Consider the following 15,566-nt stretch of genomic DNA (forward strand, 5'->3'; position numbering starts at 1 on the left):
TGCTGTTGTATTTCAGCCATCTCTACTGCTATTTTATTACATAATTATCACTTGGTCTTAAAATTCAGTATCATCATTGAATTTCTTTTTTTCTAAAAGAAAATAAAGATCATTCTATCTTTTTGTGTAATGGGCAAACTAAGAGTTTTCATGAACAATGAGAATTTAACTTTTTATAGTATGATATTTTATTTCTCAGACAAATTAAGCTTGTAATGATTTTTATTTTAGTTCCAATTTTTTTGATGTTACATATTATTCAATTAACTTTCTATTATACCTTTTGCAATTATAATAATGGGCTTAGCTTTTCCTCTACTTCTACTTAGAAGATAAGTTTGCTTCCAAAAATTAAGATGTTAATTTAGGACAATTTTCTCAATTTCTAAAGTTTTCAATAACTACTTAAAGTTCTAAAGGTATGGAAGCCTGTGTGATACTAACATATTTTAGCATTGTTCTTTGCTGAAATTGCAGCACAAGTCATTTTTCTTTAAGGAGTTGCATGTATCTTTTGCATAGTATTACTTATCACCTAAATTTTGTAAATTGTAACCAGATTAATATGCCTTGATATGGATTGTCTTGTAGCTCTTTCCATTAAGAGAAAAGGATGGGCAGACATGATTATGTATCAGAAACACAAGTCCACTTCCTTACATACAAGGACTGGAATGTAGACCTGGAGATTGCGTATTGGATGGTTAATTCAAGTGTAGAGTTGGATATGCAGAACATTGGCATAAATTCTGAATTAACAGATTAACAGAATTGCTTCCTTTTACTTCTATGTGATATTCATGATAGTAATTTCACTGTAGCACAAATTGATATATGATGCCCAGACTTTGAGCTGTGATTAAAAATGCACAGCTTCTATCAAGAGATGAAATGATGTAGAAAAATTACCCATGAGTTTTTCAACTTAGTTGCTTTGCAGAATCCTGGAAACATTTTCTGAAGACTTCTGTGGGAAGTTTCATATGTGTATTCTTGTGGAAACAAGTAATTTCAGAAAGCATTAAAATGCATGCAATTTTTTGCCCTCTCCCACTTGTTCTATGACTATACAGAGAATAATCCCAGCAGAACTGTTTTAAATGCATTAGAAACATTTCAAACTAAACAGAAATAAGTGAGAATAATAAAAGGTACATAGGAATTATTGACCACAGTAGCTAACTCAACACTGGTAAGTTCTTTTGAAGTAAAATAAAAGTGTGCTTCATTCATTTGCTCAGCTCTGGTAAAATCATTCCATAGTGCCAGCTTCTGTACTTGCTGCAGAAAAGGTTTAATGGAGCTGGAAACATCAAAATTTAGACTCATCTGTGTAAATTAGAGCAATTTTCTTAATTCTCATACAGTTATTCCTGCTCACTGAATGGATTTATACCTATGATACTTTTATTACTGGGCTTTTGAAGAGCTTGTATTACCATAAAAGAGCTGTAATAATAAATAGAACAGGTAAATAAAGTTCTAGTGTGAAACTGGAATGAATAACAATGTTAAAAGAGCATGATAGAAAGGAAGAAAATTAATAGAGGGATTGCCCATGCTTGGCAAACAAAGGTAAAGCTCTGTCTTTACTGCTGATTAAGTAAACTAAGTCCACTGTTAGCAATCTATATACAGCTTTCGTATTAAATGTTAGCTCACAGTTATGGTGAATAACTTTATATAAACATTGACCTAAATAAAGCCATCAGCTTCAAATCAAGTGTACTTTGCATTTACATTTACTTCTATAAGTTTTATATATTACATCTTCCCTATTGTTACCGTAATGTTATTCCACTGATTTTATTGTAGTTGCTCCTGACTTTAGCAGTATACCTACATGAAACTGCACTTAAAATGAACCACACTTACACAGTAGAAAAACAAAGGTTCTAACAGTGTTGCCTTCTTTAAGGTGAAACCTTTGCTGACCTGAAATAGTGAAATCCCATAGGAAAAACCATCTGATTATAGCATACGACAGGAAATATCTGTCCTGGAGATCCTAGCTCACATCTGTCTGGCATTGCAAAATCTATAGCTTTTTAGTTTTTGGGAAACTTAGTGCAAAGGGGTTTTAAATTGGCTTCCTTTTTTTCAGAATTCTAACTGGTGCATTGATAAAGATTAGTAGCTGTATTTTTTTCTCAGCCCAAATGTGAACTACAGATGAAAGCAAACAATCCAAGTTCGGTGAGTAGTGTCACCAAAATTTAATTTGGAAAGCAAAATGCATCAACAATCCAGCGTGTATAAAAAAAATGATTTCTTTAGATTTAGTGACGTGCCTTTCTGACAATCTTCATTTAAAATAAAAAGGACAGGACATTGAATTTGTTATCTAGATGGATAACTTAGAAATTGAAAACAATTTCAAACAAAGGGACAATATCTGAAATGAAGGGTGCTTTAGGAAGAGAAATAACAGTGAGATTAGCTCACCAGAGCTACTGGTAAGCAGCAGTGCCAGATTAGGATTGTATTCCACTGTTAAGAAAAGCTAATACTGCTAAGTATTTTGTAAACGTGATGATAATATATATTAACTAATTTTTGAGATTTTGTAGTTTTTTGTAAAGGACAGTGATGATAAAGGAGAGCACTTAGCTGCAACCTCAGCTGAACTTACTAACGTTCATGATAAGTACCAAATAGCTGTTAAAGTGAAGCTATCGCTATCGGAGTTAAAAGTTTATGCAAAGCTCCATTGAATACCTGAAGCTTTTACAGGTACTTAACCTTGAGTTAGGGATCCCACCCTCTGTGTAGATACAGGATTGTTCATTCTGCTTTTGTTGTGTTTCCTGTGGTTCCTGTTGATAGGGTGCATAGTGACTCAATGTGTAGCCTACTTTATTTTAACAAAATACTTTACTCTCTGTAATGCCATACAGAAACCAAGCATTCTGGTTTATTGGATTTCATTCTCTCTTTGTAGCAAAAACTGTGTTTGTAAAATACAAGATGCTGTTTTCTATCCTATATGTTAACTTTTGGCTTCTCTTCCCTTCTGCCTGTTTTTCTAAATCAATTTTATTTGGTCTATAACAGAAATATTTCATAACTACAATGTCTTTATAGTTTTTCAACATTTTAATATAATTTCCTGTGGCACTGAGGCTTCTTAAATTATAAAGCTATTGTACATCAAGAAGAATTTGCTGTATGCATTCCTGCATCTAAAGCCAAAAGAGGGCATGCTGTACTTAACTTGTTTGACCTGTAATGTATACAAGGAATGGAAAATTTGGCTGCATGTGTAATGGCCTATTAGCCCCTGTTATTTCCTTTATGCCTTATATTAGGTAACTGACCTTCGTAATGCATAGAATCTTGCTTGTTGAGCAGTCTACCATTATATTTGCAGACCTGCAGCTATACTAACTGGTATTATAGTCACATTCAGTGATTTATTTGACCTGTGAAGCCAAAGAATTTCTTTCCTCATAGAATATTTCCTAGGGTTCCAAATGATCCACATTCTAGTCTTTCACTTTATTAGTTATGATGAATACATGATCATTTGCAATATATGTGTGTACATGTATGTATATATAGTGGGACATCATGTATATGTAGTATATACATCAGCATATATTGGGACATGACTTTCACTTCAGTCTGTAACTTCAGCATTGTTCTGTGGCTTCACCAACCTGTTTGACAAACTTTACAAATAAATCACTAATCACACTCCTGGAATTTATTCCTTCCTTAGATAAAGTGTATTTATAAAGTACCAGTTTGTATAGAGTATGCTTTGAACCTGTCTCACTGTTAAATAAAGCATAATACAGTAAGCAAGAATTTGCAATGGCTGCCTGATACACAGAAAGGTGTTAAATTAACCTGCATGCAGAAATTAACCCTTACAGTACTGCTTCAAATTATTCAATTTGTTTTCCTGTATAATTTTACCAGTGGGCTATGCTGCTTTTCTACTCAGCTTTATAGTACTGTATATCAAGTACATAAATAGTAAAAACAAAACAAAAGTAGAACAAAACTTACTGTAAACAACTGATTCTATAAGACTAAATGCTCCAGGGTGCTAATGAGTGATACGTTCTTAAGCAGCTACTTCTCTTTTTAAAAGTTTTTACATCTAAATGTAAATTTAAAACATAAAGTTTCACTGTAGCCATACACATGTTAGGTTTCTTCCAAAAAATGTACTAGGTATGTATATGCTATAGGAAGAAGTCAGTTCTTTAAGGGTTAATATGGGGTTAAGGAATCTTAAGGTATTTTCCTGCTTGTCTTTTCTTGAAGGTATCTGCATGTTAATTTTCAGATATTACCTGAACAAGTGAATATTAAGACTGTATGAATGACTAACTGACTGAATGAAAGAATTCATTTGAAATGCTTGCTTGTATCTTGTAAATGACTGGGGAAGAAAAAAAAAAAAAAAAGAGTAATTTCTGAATCAAGGTTTTAAAATTAAATGCATTAAAATCTCACCAGAACAGAAACTCATATACTGACAATTTACTCTGATTTCTTTCTCTTTCAAATAGCCCTATAGAATCCTGCCAGAATTTCTACAAAGATTTCACATTACAGATTGACATGGCTTTCAATGTGTTCTTCCTACTCTACTTCGGCTTGCGTGTAAGTAGTTTGTATTTGAGAACAGAATTAACAATGAATGATAAAAGCTAAGCCAACTTCTAAAATGCATGATCAAAGCTTTTTGTTTGGAATATTTAAGTAATAAAGATAAACAGATAAGATAAATAAGGAGACAGGAGTTTTATAAATTTGAATGGCTGGTTCCAACCCTACTATGTCTGTCTCTTCAAGTATGGTAGAAAGTGAAAATTACTATGATGTAGGTCAATATAGTCAAATTTCGTTTCAGTATACTCAATATGTGATAACTACCTCAGCAGAACTGGGAAGTACTTGAATTATTTTTGTGCTGTTAGATCTGTTTTTGGCAGTTGGAAGTTGAGATAACAGCTGGTAAAGCTGCCAATCTCAATTTTATGCACATCCATTTTTTCCGGACTGCTAATGAATATTTTGCATAAGTTGTAAATACCAGTCAACATGCTGAATGTCAACATGTATCCTTAGAATATGTTTTTCACTTTCTGAAAATGCAGTAATGCATTTCAGAATCTAAAAGTTTAGATTTCTAAAGGAAGATACACAGTTTTCATTAAGTTTGGGACCATAATGCCTGTAATGCAAGTGGATTTTCTACTTGTTTGTTTCTCTTTCCTTCCTCCCTCCTTCCCTCCCTTCCTTTTCTTCCTTTTCTTCCTCCCTTCCTTCACTCTTTTTTTTTTTTCTTTTTCTTTTGTTTAGAAAAAATGATTTCAGAACATTGAGATATTCTTTGAAACTGTTAACTGCAAGGAAAAGTTTGTGTTAGCAGGAGACTTGCCACACTGACTTTTCAATTACATATAAATATTGTATCATGATCTTCCTTTATCCATTTTTCTCCTGAATCACAGGAGCTCCTATGTCATAGTGACAGTATACTTCCTCCTATTTTATCCATGACCAACTTTTTCTGGTCCTCTGATATAATCAGTTTTGTTGCACGTCTAGGTTATTTCATTATCCAGTCTTGGTGCAGTATCTATCCTTTAGTTGTACAGATAATTCCCCTCAGTATTTGCACCACTGTATACATACTCTGTGCTGCGTTTTAAAAACGTATAGCATAGTAACTAGTAATTATTCACTGTTTGTTCAGAAGACTTTCAGTATGCGTTGACCTTTTGACACGGAAGTTTCAATCCATGATACTTTTTCCATGATGCTGTTTCCAACAACCCTCTACTTAGAAGTATTCAGATACTTTTTAACATTTATGTTACTGGTAAGGTAGTATGTTCCTGCCAGAAGAATTAAAATTGTATATTGGCCACCTACTCAAAGCAATAACTTGGGCTACACTAACTGGAAGAACACAGTAGCAGTGAATATACTGATGCTAACTAATGCTTTTAAATGCATACTGTATTTTTTAAAAGGAGAGAGAGTAACGTTCTCTCTTTCTTCTGGTCCTGTGGACTGAATGTACTTTACTGGTTATAGTTTGTGAGATGGGCTACTAGAACAACTTTTTCAGTTATTGCTTCAACCAAATCAAATGTTTGTGTTATCCAAAACTGCTTTGCGATGCAAGCCAAAGTATAGTAAGCAAAGATATTAAGGGCTCGCTTCGGAACTGGTACTGTGTAAATTAAAATGATGATATACATGCAGCATCCATTCTCCAACACGTTCTGCTGTACTGAACAGGAGTTCCTGAGAAAACAAGTGATACTCAGCTTGTTTGCAAACAATAATTCTGTCAGTGATGAATTTGCAGGCGTAACAAGCTGAATTAACAAGCATCTCATACCTTTAGCTACTTAAGTGGTTTTTTTTTGTTTTGTTTTGTTTTTTTGTTTTTGTTTTTTTCCGTCTTCAAATATGTCTTGTGAGTGTTCACTGGCAAATTAAAGTATTTGAATAAATATTTTAAATCTTGTCTTTTTCCATCTGTTCTCCCTGAAATGATGTCACAATTCAAAGTCATGAAGATATTACCATATCTTCAGTTCCAGATTATATTTACGTTCAAACACACACATCCATTTTAAAATCCTAATGGACTAGTAACTCACTATGTGAGAAGTCAGAAATTTACAAAATGCTGATGAAGACTAAGCCCAAATTGCATGAGTTAGCAGATAATCATATGAATGACACAGAATTGTGCTCCTACTTCTAGAACAGCATGTTATCTCTTCAAGCACACTTCTGGAATACAAAGTGCTTCTATTAGTTGCTAATTATCTAAATAAATAGCTGTTCAAATACTTTCAAAGAAAGGTGTGAGTGGTCTTTATAGTCATTGCTGTTTGTTTTTGTTTTTGAGTAATACATCTTAAACTTTTTGAAAGCAAAAATGTTGTCCCTCATGGAGTGATAAAATGGTGATTAGATCAAACATGAGTTCAGAAAATACCAACCTGAGATCTTGAAAAGGTTTGCGTTCCATATATTCTGATTACTTTTAAGTTCGTTAGAAAGGAGTTGAAAGATTTTGATGAAACCGGATGTTTTGCTCAGTTTTCATGCTGAAGCTTTGATTAATTGTATAATACAGAATAACAAAATGTCAATACTTTTTTATTTTTGAATCTTCTCTGCGCAAATGCTGCTCATACTGTTTTTTTTTTTTTTTTTCAAGTATCACTTCAACAATCTTAAAAGTAGAATCCCCTTATTCAATATTTTCCCTTAAATAAAATTTTAATGTAATTGTAGAAAGAAGATTAAGTGAATGGAATAGCAATACTTTCTTTGAAAGTAAGACGGTATATTTTCTGTCATTCAAAAAAATAAAAATACTATTTTTAAATGTTAGTCCATGATTCCGGTCTTGCATGAGTAAAACCAGTTCACTAAATATCTTCATAATTCATTAAACTTTTATATTTATTTATATCTATTTAATATTTAAAAAAATATATTTTAGCAATTTTTTGAATGTGAACAGTTGATTAATCCTGCTAAGCACCAGATCAAAAAGTTTTTTGAAGATCACAAAGATATCTTTGAAATCTAAGTTTCCCAGTTTCCCAATGCTGATTTCATAATCAGCAGAAAGAAAGGGTATCTTCCAGAGTACAATTCAGAGGACTGAAGTCCTGCCTCAGTTCTAAATTTTTGCTTGAAGGATTCATCATACTGATTAACTCTAGATAGGATGATAGTGGGATCTTGGTAATAAAATACCATGTATTTAGAAACAGCAAATAAAAACGGCATGACCTGATGACGCTACTACTAACATGTTTGGAGTGCTGCAGTAAAGGTGATATACTTTGGAATATTTTATATTTATATTTACTTTTCTAATATTACTGATATGTTATTAATAAATGTGGAGGATGCAGTTTTTACCATAGGTCTTACAGCTTACTACATGAATATTCTGCTTCTTTAGATACAATTTTCACAGAATTCCTACTAGTGATACCAACTGTCTTGCCTGGAGCAATTTTATTAAACTAGCTGTGAAGTTTAATATTTTATAATGGAAAGTATTGCATGCAAGTTCACACCACAAATCTAACTTGATTTTTTTTTTTTTTCCCCAGTTCATAGCAGCCAATGACAAACTATGGTTTTGGCTGGAAGTTAACTCAGTAGTAGATTTCTTCACAGTCCCTCCAGTGTTTGTTTCAGTATATTTAAACAGAAGTTGGCTTGGTAAGTAATAGAATTTCTCTTTTTAATAGCTATTATAAAAATACCTAAACTTGACATATTTTGGTAATGCTTTCACCTTATGAAGTGATTCTACCATTTCAGCAGACAGGTAAGTTATGTCAGAGAAAAGCACCTACTAAGTCAGTCAAGAAAAATAGCCCAGCCAAATGAGTAGAATTAAATTCAGCTTGTGAGTAGTCATGAGTGGTGTTCCCAGTGCGGGTCAGTATTGGGACCAGTCCTTTTTAATATCCTTTTCGATGATTAGAACAGGAGGATTGATTGAACCCTCAATAACTTTGCAGATGATACCAAGTTGGGAGGAAGTATTGATCTAATTGAGGGTCGGAAGGTACTATAGAGAGATCTGGATATGCTGGATCAATGGGCTGTGACAAATGGGATGAAGTTCAGCAAGACCAAGTGCCTAGTCCTGTACTGTGGTCATTACAACCCCATATAGTGCCACAGGCTTGTGGCAGAGTAGCTGTACAGCTGGGCAGAACAAAAGGATCTGGGGGTGTTAGTTGATAGCCACCTGAACATGAGCCAGTGCTTTGCCCAGCTGGCAAAGAAGGCCAATGGCATTCTGGCTTGTATTATGAATAGTTTAGCACAGCAGGAACAGTGAAGTGATCATCTCTCTGTATTTGGCACTGGTGAGACTGCACCTTGAGTACTGTGTTCAGTTTTGGGCCCCTTACTTCAAGAAAGACATTGTGGCCTTGGAGCATGTCCAGAGAAGGGCAGTGAAGCTTTGAGGGAACTGGAGCACAAGTCTCATGAGGAGCAGCTGAGGGAACTGGAATTGTTTAGTCTGGAGAAGAAGAGGCTCAGGGTAAACCTTATTGCTCTCTATCACTCTCTGAAAGATCAATATATCAGCATATCCTTCAGAGGGAATGGCTTCAAGTTGCACCAAAGGAGGTGAAGGTTGGTTGTTAGGAAAAAACTTCCTCTCCTAAATTGTGGCCAAGAATTGGAACAGGTTGCTCGGGGAAGTGATGAGCTCACCACGCATGGAGGCATTCAAGAAACATGTCGATGTGGCACTTACGGACATGATTTAATGGGCGTGGTGGTGATGGTTTGATGGTTGAACTTAGAGGTCCTTTCCAATCTTGGTGATTCTATGATTCTATGAATGTGATTTCCTCCCGTAGGTATTGGTAATGTCCATCTAGAGAATACAGTTTAACATGTGTCTGTTTTTACAAAGTGAGGATTACAGTATAATTGTTACTTGAACAGGTGATTCTAGCCATTTATTCACTGAAGTCTACTGTCATGAATCATTGTCAGCAATGAAATCAAGAGGTTTCCTTCAGTTTTTGTGCCAATATAGATAAATTTTATATCCATTGGAACAATATGATTTGGATAGATGTTACTGGTCTCAAACCTTGTGTAGGAAAGACTGCTAGGAGTGCACTAGGAAAAGATATGGCACACAAAAAAAGATCACAAAATGAAAAAAGGTAGGAAAAAAAACCAAAAATGGTCATATACTATGCTATACGAAGTTTCTTGTACCAGTTGCATATTTCTATCTAGTTACGTAAAATGAGGATCAAAATTTAGGAGTTTTTGTTTGGAGAAAAGTGTCCAAAATGTTATGCTTTTTAAGTGCTATATTTTTAGACAACAAATGAAACCCCACCATTTGTCTATCAATTTCTCTAGAAACATTAGTGCTTGTTGTCACTGGAAACTGAAAAGAGTGGTAAAATTTAAAATGAAACAGAATTTTTAATAAAATTATAATATTCTCAATTACAGAAATACAAATATGCAGAAATTATCAGTAATTCAGTGCTGTATGAAAAAAAGATTAATAGATTGCATGTTCAGGTTCATCATATACATTAGTGGTTATTAATAAACCAAAGAAGAAAGCAGCAAAACAACCAAAAAAGATGATTACAGATCCTTGTATCATTAAACTCTTCATTGCATTCTACCATATTTATTAAATGAAAATTTTGAAGTAAAAAATGTCATAAAGTTCTATATTTTTTATTAGGAAATAAAATTGAGAAGAAAATATGTCAATAATAAATGAACTAATCCATAACATTTCACTAGCAGTTTTCCCAGATTTAGAAATCCCAGGATTTTATGTTATATGATTTAGAAGGACGTCTTTTCATACTTGAATCTCACGTAACATAGATTCCCAGAACTTTCAGATTTAAGTAATTGGAGATGAAGGTGAACTGAGAACAAAAACTAGTATCATAGCATCCATAGAAAATGAATATGAAATGAGCAAACAGCTCAAAACTACAAAAAATTGAAAATTATGCAAAAAGATAATTAGTTGGAATTAATATACTTTATGAAAGTGAGTGTGTAAATGACTCGGTCTTAGTGACACAACAATCTAACAGAACCAGCAAGAATAATGAGAGTGCTTTCATGTTTATCAGTTTTCCCTGAATAGTTTGTATATTATCCATGTCATTTTGCAGGTGAAATTAAATGTTGTAATTATATTTATTGTGTTAAAAGGATTTCCTCTTCTCGTAATTGCACTGATTTCACTTTTTCTGGATTTCTTCTTTATAGTCCCACTTCACTTGTTTTCTGACTGAATCCTTTTTTAGAAGTGTTTATCACCTGCTGAAACACAGATTTGTTTAATTTTTATTATGTAGCTGGCTTATGAGCAACATATTTATGATGTTTGAGCATTTACACTTGCTTCTTCTATGTTCATTCCAGAGGAGCTTTCACTTTAGGGAAAACGATTCTCAGTGAAACTTTTTAAAACATGTGAATTATTGGGGCCTGTGATTTTGACCAGCAAAATGTCATTTGGAATTGTTGTAATGAAAGAGTTTTTAAGCAAATACACAGAAACGTGGTAATGAAGAGTATTCCTTCATTAGGAAGGGTTTTGAAAGAGGCAGAGGAATTTACTTTGCTGAAGGAGCTGAAATGCTTGGGACATGTTTGTAGGTAACAGCGGTAAGGCAGAAGTTGGGGTGGAGGGCTAGGGAGAATGTTTTCACTGTATTATTAGTTTCAGGTCAAGTACCTACCTTTTTTTTTTTTTTTTTTTTTCTTTCTTTTTTTTAAAGAATAAAAAAATTAAATTTAAATCTAAGTAATTCAGTGGTATATATTACTTCAGTAGTCACTGGTGTTAAATTGCTTATGCTAATACTTAAAACTCTACAGCTAAAAACGTCACTGTTTTCTGATGAAGTCCATTTGCGTCTATATCCCTTTGATGTTTTTTCAGCACTGTTTTGCAAACAGTAGCATTTGAGCATATACTTACATATAAAATAAATACTTCTCGTGCAGAACTTAGGAGAAATTTGATAATACAGACAAAAGAAAAATCATCCACTGTGGTTGCAGGCTTCTGCATAGTGGGGAGATAATTCCAAGGGAAGAACAATAACAACAAAGGATGGTGTTTCTGGCTCTAGAGATTTTACATGTTGTTTTGATAATTAATTTTAGCCAAATGCTTCCTATTAGTTGCTGAATGTGCTATATTTACAGCACGTATAAGTGCTGTAAGTGAAGTTAGGCTAAAAGTGCTGTTGGAGGAAAAAAGATCTGCAATGGCCAAAGTGAGGTTCTGGCAAAACTCATTTTTTTAACACAAATGCATTATGATCTGAGTATTGCAGCTAAATTTTAGATGATCAGACCTTTGTTTCTTTGGTAGCTTGCAATCTACTAAGTTGGAGATGCCTGCAATGTGTGTGAATATTTTCTAGCCTTATGTAGTAATGATATACAAACACTGTATCCTCTACTTAAAATTGTTACTCTATCTTCTGTGAGAGCAAGCACACTTTAAATAACTGAAAAATTGTCTTGACAGAGTGATGTTCATATGGGTAGATTAAATATGTGAAATATCACCTTAGATTCATGTTTACAAGGACAAGTGAACAGAGGCCAATCAACCTTAGGAACTACAGTGATTTAAGTAAAACCTAACTAATTATAAGAATTTTATCTTCTTTCATATTAACATTGAATCACAGTTGATCAGTTTACTTTTCCTGTTTATTCTACTGTACAACATTTTAATTCTTAGAAAAACTATTTGATTGCTATTAGGTTCATCTGACTTCTAGGCAGTCTTGGCTGTTGCTGAAGCTGTGCTATTTTTTTTTAGAAAGTAATTTGAGATTTACAGTGGAGGGAAAGCAGGCAGACTGCGTGCAAATGTAGACATATCTGCAGCATAAAGAGTGAATCTCTCTATGTGGTGGAAAGTATATTTGTTCAAAAGAGGGCTTTCTTTTTTCCAATCTTTCTTGAAATCCTGTTCAGATCCTGTTACAGACTTCCCAAGTCATTTTGGATCTGACTTGTTGTTTCAGTATCAATTCTTGGTCTTAGAAAACTGTTTCCAACGTCTCTGGTATAGAGAACTATTTATGTCAGAAAATGAAATTAGTTTCTCCTTGTGGTTAATGAAAATAGATGCGTAACTTTAGAGAAAAACGGATAGTTATAGCTGATGTTGCAAATGCCTTCTGGCCATCCAGCAAGTGTGCTTCAAGTTGAAACTTTGAAAATCTCTGTGAGAAAAAGTGACATGGAAAGCAACATTTGTTTCAATACCATATTGCCTTTTTTTTTTTTTTTTTTTTTTTTTTTAACATATGCTCCACAGAGCAACTCTGCGTAAATGTCTGTACGAATTTGCTGAACACTTTATGCCTTTTGGAAAATGTATGCAACAGAGTACCTTAATGACACAAAGTGCTTTGATAACTGAATTGTGGGGATGCCTGTGAGACAGGAGCTCCAAAACTTTATAAGCATCTTCTGTATCTTGATACATCCACAGCCCTCTGAAATATGCTCTTCTTAGCACCCTTAATTTAGTCAATTTTCAGTGTGTTTATTCATTAAGTGTTATGTATTTCTGCCATCTACTGGGAAGAACTATAAATACACATCCAAATATGCCTTTAATATGCCAGTTTTTGTCCCTTTTAGAAAACTGGTGTATTTTTTATAGCTTTAAAACACTTTATGTAATTTTACTTGCATTATATTTTATATACATTGGAAGAAAAATTTTGTTAAATTTCCAAGAGAAATAGTGTTTTTCATACATGCATTAGTTTCATTTGCAGTAACATTTCTTCATTCACTTCAGATGACTTCAAGCAGGTAAAAGAATTTTTTTAAGAATATCACTCTTAATAGTCTATGTGCTAGGTCTTCCGACAATAGTGTTGCACTGAAAAGACTGTATCACCTGTATAATATTGAATTCAACTTTTTGCTCCTTTTAATCAAACCATTTTTCCTTATTATTCTTCAGTATCATCTGTTAATTTTATCAATGTGGATTTTATTTTCTCTCCAGAATATAAGTAGAAGTATTAACTTAAGGTCAAGAACCCTTCCCTGACAAGACTACCGTGGACAGCATGCTATTTAAAGGCATAGCAGTTTTTTTTTTTTTTTTTTTTTTTTTTGCTTAATGAATGCCATGGCAATGCTGTATTAACTCCATCAGTATGTACATCTTTACTGTTCAAGCATGAATTCTAATGGCAACGGGATGTTTTTCTGCATACATAAATACAGTTCTTTATTTTGAACTCCTAAGTATTTTGCTGTAGTATTCCTTGTTCTGTCAGTGATTTGGTTAACTATGGTTTATGGTTACTTTTAAACATATGATAATAATATTAACTTTCTTATACATTTTTGGAACTTAACTGACTGTGCCAGACTTACTAAAAACCAACATTAAGTAGACTGCAAAGCAAATTTTTAAAATTACTAAATAAAAGGCACCCAGACATGATGACTTAGAAATGTCTCACTTAGTCTTTTTAGGAAGACAATTATGCCATAATCACATGATTGGCTTTTTCTCAAAGCATGTATTAGATTTCGGCCTCATTTGCCTTGCTACTAAAATGTCTGCCAGGCCCAAGGTAGTAGAATGCCGCAATAAAATGTCATTTGTTTGCAGTATGCAGTAAAGTCTTCAACTCCATTAGTTAACATCAATGAGAAACGCTTTCTTTTTGGAAATTTAGTGTTTTAAGATACAAAATATATGTTAATATTTTATTACTACTTAGAAATTGTGTTAATTATTATTCATGAGCAGCAAATGTACTTGCTAATAGGATGTTTTATTTAAGCAGCCTAAATTTGTATTTCATAATCAGTTTAAAATGTCTGCTAAGATGGCATCCTGTAGGCAGTCCTTCACTTGAATGAAACATTGTTTGAAGTTGAAATGTTTAGAACTTCCAAAGATTTATCAGTACTCTTCAGCCTATTTCTTTTAGATTGAAATTCTTTTAGTGTAAACCAAATTATTTTTTCCACATGTATTATACAAAAAAAATATGTTATTGTACCTTAATTGCAGCTTAATTATCAGTAGAACATATTCACCATAAAGAAAAGAGAGATATTCTATTTCTGTTCATGGTACTAGTAGACCTTTAGGTCCTATCTGAGTGTGGAATATTGAATTAACTTTATTCCATATTCCATATGGATTGCTAGAAAGTCTCTGCCAGGAAAACTAATGATGTTCAGAGGGCATTTGCTTGCTCTTTCTGTGTGTATGCTTTGGCATCTTTTTGCTGATTTTTTTTTTTCTTTTTTTCTCCTCCAGTCTGGAGGTTTTTTTTTTTCATTTTAAAACAGCATTAATTAAAAGAGATATTACTAAACTTTGGAAAACACATTTATTTGGTTCAGGTATTTAGTTTATAATTCTTTTTGAATAAATCAGTACAGTGTATTTACGAATGTTATTATAAGCTTGTGCTAGTTAGGAAACATTTTGCTCTAAATCTATCTACCAATCATACTTCCTGGGTTGATCTTTGTAAAGGAACATGAGGTCAGTGATTCTGAGTTTTCTTGGTATTTTAGGTTAAAACTATCTAAGCTTATCTTGTCTTTGAAATTGCACAGACATTTGCCAGAAATAGACTTTCTTATGAAATCTCACTAGCTGCTACTTCAGGCCAGAAGCAGAAATACTGCATTCAACTTCAAACTTTTGTTTGTTGTAAGTAAAAAATATAGCAGATGGCAAGGAAATATCAAAAACAGAATAATGCCTTAATTAATTTAAAAACACACACGCACACACAGAAACACAGCATTTTAATTTGGAAAACTGTGTTGTTCTAGATCAAACTTTTTTTTTTTTCTTCCCTAAACCCATTTTCTTTCTGTTAAATTTATGCAAGGAAATTGTCACTGTTTTTTAAATTCAGATCTTATTTAGAAGTTCACTTTTTAATTATGTTCTTAAATGATTAATTATGTAAATAAGACAAAATTAAGACAGTTTACTATTCTTATTAAAA

At 33.0% G+C, this 15,566-nt stretch overlaps 1 protein-coding gene across 8 annotated transcripts in view; it reads left to right on the forward strand.

Annotated features, from left to right (window-relative positions):
- KCNMA1 (potassium calcium-activated channel subfamily M alpha 1) overlaps positions 1 to 15,566 on the forward strand; it is a 446,296-nt gene that overhangs the window by 263,823 nt on the left and 166,907 nt on the right. For all 8 annotated transcript variants that reach the window (XM_090144990.1, XM_090144991.1, XM_090144985.1 and 5 more), the window contains exons 4-5: positions 4,524 to 4,617; positions 8,118 to 8,229. In XM_090144990.1, the coding sequence (XP_090001116.1) occupies positions 4,524 to 4,617; positions 8,118 to 8,229 (206 nt within the window). The remainder of the gene's footprint in view (positions 1 to 4,523; positions 4,618 to 8,117; positions 8,230 to 15,566) is intronic.

This window comes from Phasianus colchicus, chromosome 8 (assembly GCF_987193195.1).
Source record: "Phasianus colchicus chromosome 8, bPhaCol1.hap1.1, whole genome shotgun sequence".
Classification (NCBI taxonomy): Eukaryota; Metazoa; Chordata; class Aves; order Galliformes; family Phasianidae; genus Phasianus; species Phasianus colchicus.